Raw genomic sequence first — 16,462 nt, 5'->3', positions numbered from 1 at the left:
TAGTCACCTGCACACACAGATGTCCCCCTAAAATAGCTAAAACTAAAAACAAACTAAAAACTACTTCCAAAAACATTCAGCTTTGATATTAATGAGTTTTTTTGGGTTCATTGAGAACATGGTTGTTGTTCAATAATAAAATTATTCCTCAAAAATACAACTTGCCTAATAATTCTGCACTCCCTGTAATTTGTCCAAGAGTATTATACCACACCAGGAAAAAACGGTATCATCCTGCAGAACGGTAAGCTACCGTAACACGGCGTCACGGTATGACGCTGGCAACAGTGACGCCAGTATGTTACCGTAAAGTGGCGATGAAAAGTCTAACAGTGCAGTTAATGTTAGATTAGTTGGTTTACTTGATACTTGAGAAAAATATTTACTGCTATTTTATGTAGTTCTGTGAGGATGTGCATAATATTTTGGAATGTTTAAAACAGTGTAAGTTAGTAAAGGACACACGCATGATTTCAGCAGTCCACGAGATCAGTGGGAGAAAAGCAATGAAAGAAATCTTGACTTGGAAAAGAAAATAATGAGGGAAGCTGAGAACCAGCCAGTCTCTGTGCTGACCATTTGGAGCACAGGGGCTGTCATTCAAGAAAGAACAAGCCAATCACTTTCCTACAGCTGGTCAAAAAAATACCCCTGTGGTCTGCTCTGTCTGACATACACAAACACACTTCGCTTGTATACGAGATAGACATCCACGTCGGCATGCTCGTTCCCATAAACAGACCCTGGCAAAATTCTCCACACGCCCATTATCTAACTGCTCAAAAGCTCTCTCTCATTGCTACTCTTCACCCGCTTACTTATTTTCCCTGGCTGCATGTTTTCATTTCCTGAATGAGCATCTGTCCTTTCTGTCTCTTCTCTCTCTTTTTTGTTTCACTGAAAATCAGTCTGTATATGTGCGAGCATATTTCTGTTTGTGCTGCGTGTCTGCGTTTTGACAGCCAGAGAGAGGCCCTTCCAGAGAACAGATCTCTAGATACTGAGAAACAACAAGTGAAAGCTATTTTCTGGCATTTGCTTGTTGCTGCTGGACTCTTTGTTAGACCAGCCCAGAGTCAGGGCTATTGTGTGTGTGTGTGTGTGTGTGGATCTATGTGTATGTTCCTTCCAAACAGGCAGGGGAAATCAGTCCGGCCTGGTCTGGTCTTTTGTTTTTATTGACAAGTGTACGAGACAAAACAGAAGGACCATAGAGAAATTTGTGTTTCTGTGAAGCCCTGTGGGTGGCTGTGTCTGTGCCAGGAAAATAGGACAAATTCTAGTAATGCTTAATTGAAGTCATGAATCTTTAAAATGTTTTAAAGTGGGCTGGGTGTTACATACTACAGCATGTGCCTAACACCTTGAGAGTATACCGTGCTACACACACACACACACACAAAGCCTCAATAGGAAATCTCTTCTTACTGTTTCGTGACACTTGCTGACAGAATTAAAATTCTGGGCTACACAGTCAATCAAGTATCCCACTAGGGGTGAGGACCACAACCAACTTCTGCTGCAGGCAGAAGCTAAATGGATTTTTGATCTGAGTCTGCAGCTCCAGATGGGCTCAATGAGCTGAATGAGGAACTTGATCTGTGCTATTTCCTGTAATGGTTTTGTATTTTTTGTATTGTTTTTTGTTGTTGTATTTCAATCATATTTTTGTTCATGTTTTGTTGTCTTAGTTCTTTCTCTTCAGTGGTGATTTATGCTTAGAAATGTAATAATATTTTTCTTAGTTGTACATCCTTGTATATGTTTGTGCTTCAGTTTTGTTTATATAGACTTCCTGACATGTCTGTTTTTGGCAACGCATTTCTTGCTTTACAAGTTTGAACAGTGAATTGCACTGCAAATCTGAAAGTTTGATTAAAACTAATGTATGTCCTTCCATTGTTATGTGTACTTCTGTTGATTTCTGTACATCAAAGACAAGATAAGCTGCTTCAGAGACTCTTTATAGTCTTTTGTTGGAACAGTTCAGAATGATCTCATTTTGTATCCGTATGTAAAGTAAGTAAGTAAAATTTTATTTATATAGCACATTTCTAGATAGAAATCACAAAGTGGTTTACAAGATATAACAGATTATAAAAAGAAAAAAAAACAAAAACAAACAAGATACAAACAAAGTTAGCAAAAGGCAATTTTAAAAAGATGTGTTTTTAGCTGTTTTTTAAAAGTAATCAATGAATCAGCGGATCGTAAGTCCTGAGGAAGGGAAAGGGAAATGTGCCAGATAGTTAGTTCAGTCGCCAATTAAATGGCTTTACCTGCTAAAATGGGCACCCAAAGAATTGGCAACAAAGGGAAATTGAATCTTTTCTTTGCTTTGCATACATTATTAAGGAAAAATGAAAAACACTTCTAGTACATTTCATACCAATACTTTTTTCCACACACTGCCTTTTGGGCTCATTAATTACGATATAGTAATAGAAAGAGTGAAAAAAAATATAAAGTACTTATGAAGGAAATTTTAGCAAGAAACATGTCTGTGAAGGTTCTCAGTCATCCAGGTCATCATAGTCAAAGGAGCTTGCAAAGAAAAGCGTCTGGACTTCTTTAAGTTTACTTGAAGACGTTTCACCTCTCATCCGAGAAGCTTCTTCAGTTCTAAGGTCAAATGGTGGAGAGTCCCAGATATAAACCTAGAGGGAGTATCCCCCCACAGAGGGACAAAAGGACCCCCTGATGATCTTCTAATCGCCTGAGCCAAGGTGTGAAACTGGGTGTGGGTCCCAATCAGCCAGAGTTTCGGGTGTGTTCATTGTGAAACCTGGCCCCACCTTATCATGCGAATTCCTGAGGTCCGATGGCCCAGGATGTGAGTGGGCGTTAAGGCGTCTGGGAAGGGATCTCAAAACTGGATTATAGATGGCAGAGAGTTGGTGTCGTAAACCCCCGCCTCTGTTCAAAGATGGTCGCTCACAGTGGACATAGATGGCTTCTTTCACTCCTCTTTCAAACCATCTGTCCTCTCTGTCCAAAATGTGAACATTGGCATCCTCGAAAGAGTGTCCTTTATCCTTAAGATGCAGATGGACTGCTGAGTCTTGTCCTGTGGAGGTGGCTCTTCTGTGTTGTGCCATGCGCTTGTGAAGTGGCTGTTTGGTCTCTCCAATGTAGAGGTCTGGGCATTCCTCGCTGCACTGTACAGCATACACCACATTGTTAAGTCTGTGTTTTGGCGTTTTGTCTTTCGGGTGAACCAGTTTTTGTCTGAGCGTGTTGCTGGGTCTGAAATGCACCGGGATGTCATGCTTGGAGAAAACTCTCCTAAGTTTTTCTGATACACCGGCTACATAGGGGATGACAATGTTGTTGCGTCTGTCCTTCTTATCCTCCCTCGTTGGTGTCTGGTCTTCTTTTCTGTGCTTCTTTGCTGACTTTAAGAACGCCCATTTAGGATAGCCGCAAGTTTTGAGTGCTTCCTTTACATGTGTGTGTTCCTTCTTTTTTCCTTCAGGCTTAGAGGGAACATGTTCTGCCCGGTGGTGTAGGGTCCTAATTACTCCAAGTTTGTGTTCCAAAGGGTGATGGGAGTCAAAGAGGAGGTACTGGTCCGTGTGTGTGGGCTTCCGGTAAACTTCGATGTTGAGTTTGCCGTTCTCTTCAATGTGCACAGCGCAGTCCAGGAAAGGCAAACAGTTGTCCTTTGTGTCTTCCCTGGTGAACTTGATGTTTTTATCCACAGCGTTAATGTGCGCAGTGAAGGATTCCACTTCTTGTGTCTTGATTTTGACCCAGGTGTAGCAAGAAACCTTCATCACTTCTTCCGTTAAATTTACACACATGCAGGAGAAAACACGTGTGTACATGTGTTTGGACCTGATGTAAGTGACATCCAATAGTTTTACAGTATCATGTCAGTATCAGTATCAAGAAAAAAGTAAAAACTTCTTCAGTGGCTATGAGGGCACCATCAGTGCACTGTTGATATAAAATGGTTTCTACAGTCCTCATTAATCATACAACATTAAGACAGTTCATACAGTAGGAAAGAGGAATTTTACCTCAGTGCTATTTTTTATACACTGTCCACACAAGTACCATTTTGAAACTGTTGACAGACCAATTAAAATTTCATTACAGCCACTTAAGTTGTAAAGAAACTTTAATGACTCACTGGGATCTAACCTTTCTCGATAGTTCCATGCTTTTCAGACCTTCCATATGTAATAATACCAGTGTCACTGATATGCTACACAGTCACAAATATAGGTTGTTTTATACCAGTATGGACAAAAGCTCTGGGCCATCTACACATTAAATCTAAAGGAGATGCTAAGCCAAGGAAGCCCATGTCTTGAAGCTCTTGGCACACAGCTTTTGTGCTGATGTTAATGTCTCAGAAGGTTTGCAAGTCTGAGTCAACAGAGCGCTGGTAAATTTAACGTACTACTATGCGTCTCAACACTCGACTAGGTGACTGGGCTCTGCAACTCTACCACTTTGCAGCTGGAGTGGTGTGTTTCCTTCTACTTTGAAACAATACCTCTTAAAACGTTTTATTTGGAGGGAAGATATTTCATTAGCAGACAAAAAAGATGCAATAGTGGTATCCTGTTATTCTAGGATCCAGTGAGCTCTTTAGAACAACCATTCTTTCACAAATGTTTATAAAGGCAGACTGCATGGCTAGGTGCTTGATTATATACACTTGTGGCGATAGGACTGGAAATGCCTGAGTTTGAAAATAAAGAGCCCATTACTTTTGTTCATATTATTCATGTTGGTGATCTTCATGGTTACAAACTGTAGGTCTCCTACGGCAATGTCAGAGTAAGCCGAACCACTTCTGCAATGACTTCCATGTGTGCAAAAGATCAGCACTTTTTAGAATTGACATAACATGATCACACATTCTCTATTTATGTGGAGAGAACTATCATTGACAAATGTCTGAAAATAAAATTTGATGTGCACAGTGCAGGTTATTGGTGTTTAGGACAATCTTTAGAGTGCTTTAGTGAGACACAAGTATATGGCTGTCCAATAAACTGCATTCTGGTCAGACTTAAGGAAGAGATACCAGGGTGCTCATACAGATATAAAGCTGACACGTTGAGATGTCATCAGATTAATGAAGAGTAGTGCATGTCTGAAAAAGGCTTATTTGAATTCATCATCTTCGTTATTCTCGCTCAGCAAATTTTAATTTCCACACTCAACTCTTTATTTGGAATGAATTGACATTAAATAGGCTGACACTCAAGTTCTGTGAAGTTGCTGCAGCCAATCAAGATAAAGACTTAAAAGTTAAAAGACAGACTTTATATCAGGGCCGATTAAAAAAAAAAAAAGATGAAGTCATAAAAAGTAATCTCCATGACTTCAAGCAGCAGTGTTCCTCTGATTAGTTCAATTTAAACATTTTGGACTTTAATGCTGAACGTGATAACTCATTTAGTGGTCGACAGCAGCTGTTCATCAACAGTCAGTGTGAGTGAATGAGTAACCGCTTATGTATGGGGATAAACACTGGTCAACAAACAAGTTTGTCTTCTTTATGTTGAGATGCAGTTTTGACCAGTGTCAGGAATTTAGGTCAGTAAGAGTAAGGCATAAAGAATCAACACAAATCATGAATGCACGCATCACTCTGAATGCTAAACCTTTTAATAATCTTACATTAATATCAAATGAGTGTGCCTTATTTCCCATGATGTAAATGAATCTCCCTGGAGTCTTTCCCCGATTCATTTCAACAGCAGACAGCAGTTGCTGTTTGGATGGTAGCAATGGATCATCTCCATCTGTGACTTGACTCATTAGTAACTTGGGAAGTGCTGGCTTGAATTCAATGAAACATGGGAGAACGCATTCATCTTCGTATTACGTTGCATAGTGGTGTTAGCACCAAATTAATAATCAGTAAGAAAACTGGTACTTAAGAACATTTTGACACAACTTTCTGCTAGGGCGCAGCTATCATCATGACTACAAGGACAGAGTGTAATTATCCTTAATGGCTCAGTTTGATGGTGCAATGGTTTTGCACTGATGTACAGTATGTACGTCTTTGCAGGCCTGTCTACTGCCACTGGGGGGCAGTGTGTAAAACCCCCCCAAAAAACATACATACAAATGGTTATGTTATCGACTGTCTCTCCCTGGAGATGAAAGTAATTATAATGTACCAAAGAGTCTTTATAATGGATCGAAGTAAAGTGCTAAGGAGAGAGTAAAAAGAAGTTAAAAATTCTGAATGACAATATACCAACTAGGCTGTTAATCATGACATCTCTTAGCAGTTGTCGACCACTGAAAGCACCAACAACGCGCATTAAAATTGGACCATGAGCAATGGAAGAAGGTGGCCATCCATCTGTGGGATGTGCTAAACGAATAAGTCCCATTTTTGGAGGTGCAAAATCAGGGCTTACAAGACTTGAATAATCTGTTGCTAAATTATTGGTGGCAGATACCATAACGCACCTTCAAGGGTCTAGTGAAGACCTAAATGCCTCGATGGGTCAGGGCTGTTTTTGGAGGAGAAGGAGGACCAGCACAATATTAGCCAGGTGGTCATAATATCATGCCCAATCATGTACTTGGGCTTGTGCAGGAATTCAATGCAGTCAGACCCCTATTAGGTCACAGAAAAAGATGGTGTTCACCTTCATAAGGATGAAGGATATTGTCATTATTCATATGACTGCTGTGCTTTGAGGTGATTGTTGTGATTTGGTGCTAAATAAATAAAACATAATTGAACTGAATTGAATTATTAAGACATTCAAGGCTTTTTGTAACTAGTTCAAGTGAGACTCCATGGTGTAGGAAGATTAGCTTAAGTGCAACATGGATAATATTGGAAATTGTTTATGAAAAAAGCATACTTCTAATATTGCATAATGTTTACATACTACTGTATAGCATATACACATAACAAAACGGAAAGTAAGAAAATTTAATGTTATTTTAGAGAAATCTATTCTTTTGTGTTTGGTGAGAAGGAAAGACTTATTTTGCCTGTGTGTTTTACACACAAAAGGACAGAAAAAGATCAAAGATGATTATGTGCCCTCATTTTGATTACTTTGTTATGGAGTGCAATGTATTTCTGCACTTTAAAAATGGCATTCTTCTTTTCTTTGTTCAGCCTTTCTTTGATCAAAAGGGACATTGAACCAACTACCCCGCTGAGGCATGCTCTTTCTATGGGTTGGAGAGTTTTACGTTACTTATCTCTACATTTTGATCTAAGTTTAGGAGGTCCTTTTGCCAACTTTATTCTTGAGAGGACGTTGATGATCATGTTGACATTATGTTGACTCTATGACCATTTTTATCCTGTTCTTCCATATGGACTTCAGGAGGGGAAATCCTCATCCAGCATGGCTTCAGCTCTCTATTCTGCTCGATTATGCTTCTGATAAGCGGTAGCATTATGACCTCCAATTTCAAAGGTCACAATAATTATAATAATAATTTGTATCAAAAAGGTTTACAAATTGTTGTCCTTGTAGAGTGCACTGAAAACATCTGTTTGGTGTGTAACATCACGCCATCGAGTTCTGCCAGCAATGTCAAAGCTATGTCAAGTGCAAAGACTTAGGATCATATTTTGGTTCCCATAACAACTCTCTTTCCTCTAGTCCTCCAATAAAAAAAAACATGCTTTTACTCAAAAGTTTCATAAGGAAATATTTCAACATTTCAGGCTTTGTTCATGCCAAATTCATCATGAGTAAAGTTTTAAAAATATTGTGACACGACAGTTTTAATAATCAAAACAAACCTAAATCTCAGTAAATACAAAGTGAAACTAGGATGGCACCCCTGCTGAGATGTGAAACACATCTCCTGATTGCTCAGTAACAAGCTGACATTTAACAGGCTGCAAGTTTGTCAGTGCTAAATATAACTTTAGGAGGGAGATAGGAGCCAGTTAGATAATGCTCTTTTCATCATATTTTCTTACATTAGATTAAATAAGATACCCTTATTTAATTTTAGTGTCACTGTTCAAAAGGGGCATAAACAAATTAATAAACAAGCTTTGATGGTTTTCTGCCAAAAGCTTAAAATGTAAATATGATGTTAGTTTGTGCAGTATACAAAAGAATATCTGCATATATTCTATATTATATTTATATTTATATTGTATTGCTTTGCAAGAGTGCTTTAGACGAATCTACTGTATGCTCGTGGGTATCCCTCCTCTTTGACATTACCTGATATATGGAAGATACTCTAAGCACTGTTTTTCATTACATATTTGTCTCCAAGGCAATATCCTTTCTCTGTTTTTCTTTTTTCCTTGTTTTCAGCAGTGACCTGCTTTACTGGTGTTTTTCTAGTTTCTTGCTTTACTCATTTTCCTCCTAATGTAAGCTCCTGTCTGCCAAAAGCCTAAAATGTAAATACATGAGGCACTTGATGTCTGCATCTAATAAAATGCAAACACATGGACGGCGATTGAAGCCTGGCAGCACGGAAGATCGTCCAAGTTCAAAAAGTCAGCACTTCATTTCATTCGCGTTGCTTTTCTATCTCAGATGTGACTGTGAAATTTCACACATAAATAAGTCAAACTGCAATGCCTCAAAAGTGAAAATCAGAGGTGGGAATTAGGCCCATTTCATTTAAGATGTACAACTTTTACTACAGATTTAGTGACTTGTTTATTAGATTATTTTTTATTTCCCCACCTTAAACCAGATCAACCTTAACCTTGATCTTTACTGTGAGGTTTTAGGGGCACTGACTCATTCTGACTCATTCTGTTTGTTTACACATTACGGTAAGCTCATGTAGCCCTTAATAATTTAGGTAGCAAACCATTTTAATTGGAGCTCATTTGAATGTTAATATATAACTTCTGGTGAAAATTTCAAACATATTTTTTACTTACACAAATTGACTTAAAAGATTCCCTGTTGATGGCGACTGCTTATTGTATTGCCATCTTCTATTTGTTTTCTCAAATCTAAATTTAACTCATTAACTTGCCTATTGGTCATGAAGACTGAGGTGGCTCCAAGGCACTTGGCAACACCCAGTGAAATAAATACTAGGCTGACATGCAAAGAAAGGTAAGCAGGGAGAGAGAGAGAGAGAAAAAGAAAGAAAAAAAGAGCGAGCGAGCGAGAGAATGTGTTCCACTGGTGCATAAATCCAGGTGCATGATTTATCAGTGCATGCTCTGCAGCTTTTGAAACTGAATTAGTCCCCACCACTGAGACACAGAGGCATCACCATTCATTTACCTGACGAGCCACAGTCTAGCAACTCCGCCCTCCTGAGAACACACACATTCGATCACAATTGGACAAAGGTAAGCGCATGAGCTCCACTCGAGCTCAAACACTAACACTTTCACATAAGCTCGCACGTGCTTGTTTCAACATCATTAGGTTCAGTTTTATATGCAGCCTTTAGCACAGAGAGAGGAATAAAATCACCCTCAGCTGTTCTGGCAAGAGCGAAGCATTACATTCGCAGTGTATTACAGCATCACATTTCCTGTCACCTTTTTAGCAAAGCTTCAGCACAATTTCATCTGTAAATACCTGAGCAATGTGGCTGCAAACGGCACAGGCTGAGACACATGGTCGCAACATAATCAAGTTGTGTCGCCATTATTTACTTTAACTAAAATCTATTTCATTGCTCTACATCCACGGAAGGCTATAGCAGTTGTTTTAGTTCAGCTAAAAGAAAGAAGTGTAAATCGTTGCTTTAGTTTATTTATCCTGTACCTGGCGGGAAATTTTACATAGTACCATCATTGAGGAATCTGATTTAAATGACCAGTATTAAGTGGACAAATCGAAAGTTTATTCTATCAGCTTATGGGGGAGAGAAGCCAGAGGATGCTTTTTTTAAGTGCAGTGCTTGTTAATGTTAAAACTACTGAATGCAAGGATTCTAAAAAAATACCTGTACAGTGTTTCTCTCTGTGTTTGTTACACACAAGAAGATCTGTAGCCACTCTTAGGAAAAAAATGTTTGTACTGCAATTTACCAGCCTTATTCCTCATGTCTCAATGACTAGTTGACAAGATACAAGATAATGTGCTTCCATGCACAAAGGCCCAGAATGTCTTTTGGGTTTTATCGCATTGCTTTCAAATATTCTTTTCAATTTACAGTAAAAACATCTATTTCACAGCATGTACTTCGTTATTTTGTTCAGGCTAAACTGTGACAGTGATATCTCTATAAATGTTAGTAGTAGGCATGATTGCGTTAGCTACTTTCATCATCAATATTTACAGGTGTCTCCTTCTGGCTTACCTCAATTTTAACAGCCAGTGTCTGTTCTAATGTATTAAAGTACATCCTATGCTTCCAGTAATCTAACTTTACTTTCACATCAGGTTGAGGGGCTTTTTTCTGAACACTTCACAATAATACATTACAGAAAATAAACTGGTAAGAAGAAGGATGTTTTGGGATGCTGAAACTTATGCCGTGTTTTAGAGCTGTTCAAAGACTAGACTATTTTTCACCAGTCCAGTGAGAAACTATCATTAACTTGTTCCCTTTTGATGCTGTACCAGCTTAAGATGAGGCTGCGGCTGTGCTAGTTTATTGGATACATACATTACTGTCAACTGACCTAGTGTACTTTCAGGTCCAAGCATCTCATCCACATGAATAAACAATCTGGCAATGTAGGAGAGGGCCTCCTGGTACTATCTGATAGAGACTAATGGCAAACGACATTATGGAGGAGAATTCTGACTTTAAAAATGTGTTAATTTATTTTCAATGTCTTGTCGTAATTCGGTACGCATTGCATTTTGATTTCTTGATTTCTTTCTTTTGGGGTTACATGAAGAAAGTGTGATGCTGTAACTATGGAATAATAAAATCCATCTCCTACTCTTTGTTTTTCTGCAGGTTTCTAACGTAGCCAAGATATATCCATAACAGTACATCTTGTAACTGCTTCTAATTTCACAATTAGTTTTCAAATTTGTCTTTTCTTCTTTTTTGATGGAGAAATATAAACAAGGACCCCCACTTTGCCTTTGCGTTTCTAGAGAAAGCCAAGAGAGGAACTGTGCTACTGTATGAGGAAGTCATACAATAAGAAGAATGTTGAGGTTGCTGCAGGACATGTATGAGGATAGCGTGACAGTGGTAAGGAGTGCAGTTGGAGTGACAGATGAGTCTAAGGTGGGGGTGGGATTACATCAGGGATTGGCTCTGAACCCTTTCTTGTTTGTGATGGTGATGGGCAGGTTAACAGATGAGGTCAGGCAGGACACTCCATGGACTATGATGTTCACAGACGACATTGTGATCTGTAGTGTGAATAAGGAGCAGGTGGAAGAGAGCCCGGAGAGGTGGAGGTATCCCCTGGAGAGAAGATGAATGAAAGTCAGCATAAGTAAGACAGAATACATGTGTGTGAATGAGAAGGAAGCAAGTGTAACAAGTCTAAATACTGGGGTCAACCATCCAAAGCAACAGACAGTGCACAAGAAACATGAAGAAGAGAGGTGCAGGCAGGGTGGAGCAGGTGTGACAAAAGGATAGCAGCAAGAGTGAAAGGGAAGGTTTACAAGATTGTAGTGAGACCTGCTATGATGTATGGTCTGGAGTTACTGGCACTGACAGAATGACACGAAGTGAAGATGAAGGTCACAGAGATGAATCTCTAAAGATTTCCACTGGGAGTGACCTGCATGGACAAGATTAGACATGAGTATATCAGTGGGACAGCTCACATTGAGCACTTTGGAGGCAAAGTTAAAGAGGCAAGGCTGAGATGTTTGGACATGTGCAGAGGAGAGACAGTGGATATACTGGACAAATGATTAAAGATAAAGCTTCTAGGCAAGAGGAAAAGAGGAACACTATAAAGAAGGTTCATCAGTGTAGTGAAGGAGAACATGAAGAGGTGTTGGTGTGGCTAGGGATAGGGTTAGATGGAGGCAGATGATGGAAAAAAGGCAGAAAAAGATGTTTTTCTTTTGTTTTTTGTTGTTTAAAATTGCTGTTATTCCTGGAGTTTAGATTCGTAAACCAAAAGAAACGGCAAAAATAGAGATATTAAGCGAAAGGCAGTTTTGTATTAATAGTAGTAGTAGTAATGGTTAATTATAAGCAGTTATAACCATAAGCAGCAATTTAAGTAGACAAAAAGCTTTTATTGAGTGATTAAAAAGAGTACACCATTACTAGATAATACACCCATGAAGCACTGTATGCATCACTGTATGTGTGTATATGTGTGTATTATCGTGTAAAAGTTCTGAAAAATTGAAATATAACTATTTCAAATATATGAAATGTAAATATAAATAAATATAAAATATTAATATAAATTAATTGTAAATCCATTTACAATTAAACAAATTGAGCACTTAGCTCAATACTCATGTGCTAGACCACTCACATCTTCAAGCTCATCTTTCCTTTTGAGCCAACCTATAAAAATATAAAGCTGTATCTTTCACAGGTGCTGCACTTTTGCTTCGGTAAAACGTGTTCACAGGCAGAGGCGGAGCCAGACATTTGAAACACCCGGGGCTTAGCCCTAAAGGGTGGTATGCATGTGGGATTTTTTATTTTTTTTTTTTGGGGGGGGTAGAAATGACTGAAAGATTAATAGGCTCTGTTTTGAGTTTTGTTCAAAAAAGAATGACTTCATATAGGGAAAAATATATATCACATATGCAGGACACCTTAAACTATTTTTTTAATTAAGGAGCAAGGCAGAACAAGGTCAGGGCTGTATCAAGACACGAGGACTAAACCCCAATTCAACCAGACCCAGAACTGATCCAGAATTAAAACAGGACTACAACAGTTCAAAATCAGGACTACTTGGGACTTAACCAAGACAGAACCAGAATCAGAACTAGATGATAGTAGCACTAAAAATCATCATAGACCTGCACTACACTTATTTTTTAATTCTACTAAAGTACACTATTTAGATTGAGAAAAGTTTATATAATTATTTAGCCTTGTTGTGCAAACAAGCCTGTATAACTTAATAAATATAGAATTTGAAAAATAACAAACCTAAAAAGAAACACTAGGTACGAGATACATGAGTACCTATGATACGGTGATACTTTTGGTAAACAACCATTTGACTAACATGTGTGTCGCACCTGCTCTTGTTCCATCTCTGTTCTGTCCTCATTCTCCATCTCCCTCTCTGTTCCTCTCTCTCCCTCTTTGTGCTGACAATCATCAAATATACAGTTGAAACCGGATATTTACAAACTCTTCAGATAAAAACACTTTTTTAATTGTAACATCAAATCAGACTAAATGTTTATTTTTTAGATTGATAAATATAAAAAACATATTTGTTAACTTTAAGAGTAAAGAGAGAAACTATCTGTATTTCCTAATTGTAAATGGCACCAAATTGTATTCAAAATTGAGCCACACTTATGGAGCTCCACAGTTCTTTTCCTGGTGTTTTGGTTGACATCTCTTGATTTTCCCATTTCAAAGAAACAGGCTCTGTGTTTTGCCTTATTTGCATCCACAGGTGTGCCACCAATTTACTCACATGGACTCTACTAACCTATCAGAAGCTTCTTCAGCTCAGAATGGAATTGTCTGGAGTTTTCTTATTAATTAACAATAAACTTAGTGTATATGTACTCCTAAATTTGATTAAAGTGATAAAAATAGACAGCTCTGTCTCTCTTTATTCTGACATTTAACTAATTCAAAAGATATTTCAATATTTATTTATCTAAAACAAAACAAGTTTACTCTAAATTGATGTTTAACAGTAAAAAAATGTTCCTGTATTTTCCATAAAGTGTATGTAAATATCTGGTTTAAACTGTGAATATGCTGCTGTGTATTGAAGTTCCTCTTGTTTTGCATATACATGAAATATACTGAACAACATACAAAGCATAATATATAAAATACTACCAGAGTTTTTTCTTTGAAAGAAGCCCCTTATGTCCATTCTTGTATATCAGTACATTACTGAAACCGATTTATTTAGCTGTGGAGGGAAACAACTGAAAATATTTAATAAACATACATGTAAGCTAAGACTCTCTAAAGAAACAGCATTGTTGTTGTTTAGCTTTTCATTTCGCCATTTGTTGATTCACTTGAAGAGCAAGTAACGTAATAATGGGTCAAGTGATCAGTTTGATATCAGTCTTTTGTGATACACCGTCATATTTACATTATTTGTACAGTAAGAATGATTTGCTTTGGTACCTGGTCGAACTTCAGTTCTCCTCTGTCTGCCTGGCTGCGCTTCTCCAACAGCGCACTCGTAGGCAGCAGCTGCCCCGCCCCGCTTAGTGCCTGAGCTCGGATCATACCAATATTAGGGGGGATTTACGCACAGTCGTAAATTCCCACACTATGTGCTTCGAATATTGTGTGTAGTTTTTTGTTTTATACAGTTGTCAGCCAGGCATCTAACTATGAAAAAATTACACTCCAAAAGACCCCGGGCTTCTGAGAAAACAACCCGGGCTTAAGCCCAGTAAGCCACCCCCCCCCCCCCCCCCGCTCCGCCACTGTTCACAGGCAAACAATTTCTACAGGTCTCTCAAACACCAGCACAAGCACACATGTACACGTGCATACCTAAAAAAAATACTATGCTGCTTAAGCTGGTAATATTGTGCCAACTAAAGTCCAACAAAATAGTTTTGCCCTGTTGGGACAGTTTTTTTTATTTGAGTAAATCAGTAACTCATAAGCTCTTAGGCATTGTCTTCTACTCAGGCATTTGGTGCTTTAATTATTACAATCAGTCATCTGTGTCATTTGATTCCTTGGAAGTGCATTAGTGTGTTATTAAAAACACTGTTTTTTACACATCCAATACAGCATTTTCCAGGCCTTTAACGGTCATCCTTCTCAGTGAATTACACACTCACGGCAGTTATATTGGAAGTGGCACACTTGCTTTAACTAAAAAGTTGTTCTCTTAGTTTGGCAGTGAAAGAGTTAAGTCATCAGCGTGGAGTAATAGCAGGTGGTGATTGGTGGCAAAAGGTTCTTGAATAGAACCTTCATACATAAAAGCGCAGGACAGGCGGTTTGCTCTCTGGGGATCACTGTGTGAGCCTCATCCAGTGGTGTATGGGATTGAGCCGAATGTGATTGAATGGGCTGAAACAGGGCTTGATGGTAGTTCTCTGTATGTGTGTGTGCGTGTGTGTGAGAGAGTTGGCTTAAGCGACCTGCCACCCCCCACCTATCTCTTTGATCAATAGCACTGATTGCTCCGATATCATCACCACTTACACACAAACAGCCACATACTTCACAAAACAAGTCTAAACTTTTGCCCAGGCTTAATTATCAGCAGGGGTTAGTAGGAGTGCAAGTATGTCTGCATGTATGTGTGCATTCATTCGTGTAGATTCTGCAGCTCCTCGACTTCTAAATAAGCCAAGAGGCAGAGAATCCATGTGCTCAGTTTTTCCTTGTAACTGCATGGGTTATTGATGGTATATGCCCAGTTCAAAATTATTGGCTCTGCATTTGTTTACATAGCAATATTTTGAATTCCACTGGCAATAAATTAAAAAGCAATATTCATGTCATAAATTTTGGCAAAACAGAGGGGGGAAAAAAGTTGGCTATAGTTACAAAAACGCCAAAGAGATGAATGTGTTTTGGAGTATTTGCAGAAATATTAGAGGCAATGAATCAGGGTTAATAGCAGGAGAAAAATACTTCAGAATAAATAATAACTGGCAAACAATTACGATGCCGCAGACAAAAACAACAGCTTAATTTACTTTCAACTGTAAATGATTCGTATACGTCACGGCAACCAGTAAAAGCCATGATAGGCAAAAAAAAGGATTACATTATCTACAGAGCTTAGTACCCGCAGCTGAAAAAAGGATAAGCCATACTTTGTAATTTTATTACTGTCTTACAGTAGCAAATCACAATAAACAACTTAGCTTAATAAATTGAGTACAATATCACAGTACAAAACAGCTCAAAAAGTTCTTCTGAATTCTATGTATGAATTCTTGTTCTAGCAATCGACTGCCTGTGTCCAAACTCTGATTCCCAGCCACCTGTACTCGACTTGGTTGTGCCAAGGCCTGCGAAGCTGGACACACCAGCCTGCTATGTTAGGCCAGTTAAATAATTTGATGTTAGTAGAAGTTGCAGGATTCAAGTGAGCTAAAGCTAGAGTAGGAGCATTTACACAGCATTCACTCACGCATCCAAATCGTGGATTCAAGGTGTTCTAATCACTTCCATGGTCACATGTGTGTAAAATCGAACATGTAGGCATGCAGGCAGCTTCTACAAACGTTTGTGAAAGAACAGGTCACTCTCAGGAGCTCAGTGGATTCCAACATGGTACCCTGATAAAATGCCAGCGTGCAGCAAGTCCAGTCATGAAATTTACTTGTTACTAAATATTCCACTGTCAACTGTTGGTGGTAATATAACAAAGTAGAAGCAATTGGGAATGGTAAATGGCCTGTATTCGTATAGCGCTTTAATTAGTCCCTAT

The 16,462-nt window shown here is 38.5% G+C and overlaps 2 protein-coding genes across 3 annotated transcripts in view; both read right to left on the bottom strand.

Moving 5' to 3' along the window:
* cntnap2a (contactin associated protein 2a) overlaps window positions 1–16,462 on the bottom strand; it is a 390,635-nt gene that overhangs the window by 201,210 nt on the left and 172,963 nt on the right. The gene's annotated exons all lie outside the window — the stretch shown is intronic.
* Window positions 182–12,003, bottom strand: LOC146380190 (uncharacterized). The gene is made up of 2 exons (XM_084939114.1): window positions 11,548–12,003; window positions 182–11,325 (listed from the first exon to the last, which is right to left on the bottom strand). Exon 2 carries the CDS (start codon window positions 3,825–3,827, stop codon window positions 2,709–2,711), a length of 1,119 nt encoding a protein of 372 aa, XP_084795240.1. The 5' UTR covers window positions 3,828–11,325; window positions 11,548–12,003; the 3' UTR covers window positions 182–2,708.

This window comes from Perissodus microlepis, chromosome 9 (genome assembly GCF_051167445.1).
Source record: "Perissodus microlepis isolate ML-2025 ecotype Zambia chromosome 9, ASM5116744v1, whole genome shotgun sequence".
NCBI classification, from domain to species: domain Eukaryota; kingdom Metazoa; phylum Chordata; class Actinopteri; order Cichliformes; family Cichlidae; genus Perissodus; species Perissodus microlepis.
This window is presented reverse-complemented; position numbering and strand designations above follow the sequence as displayed.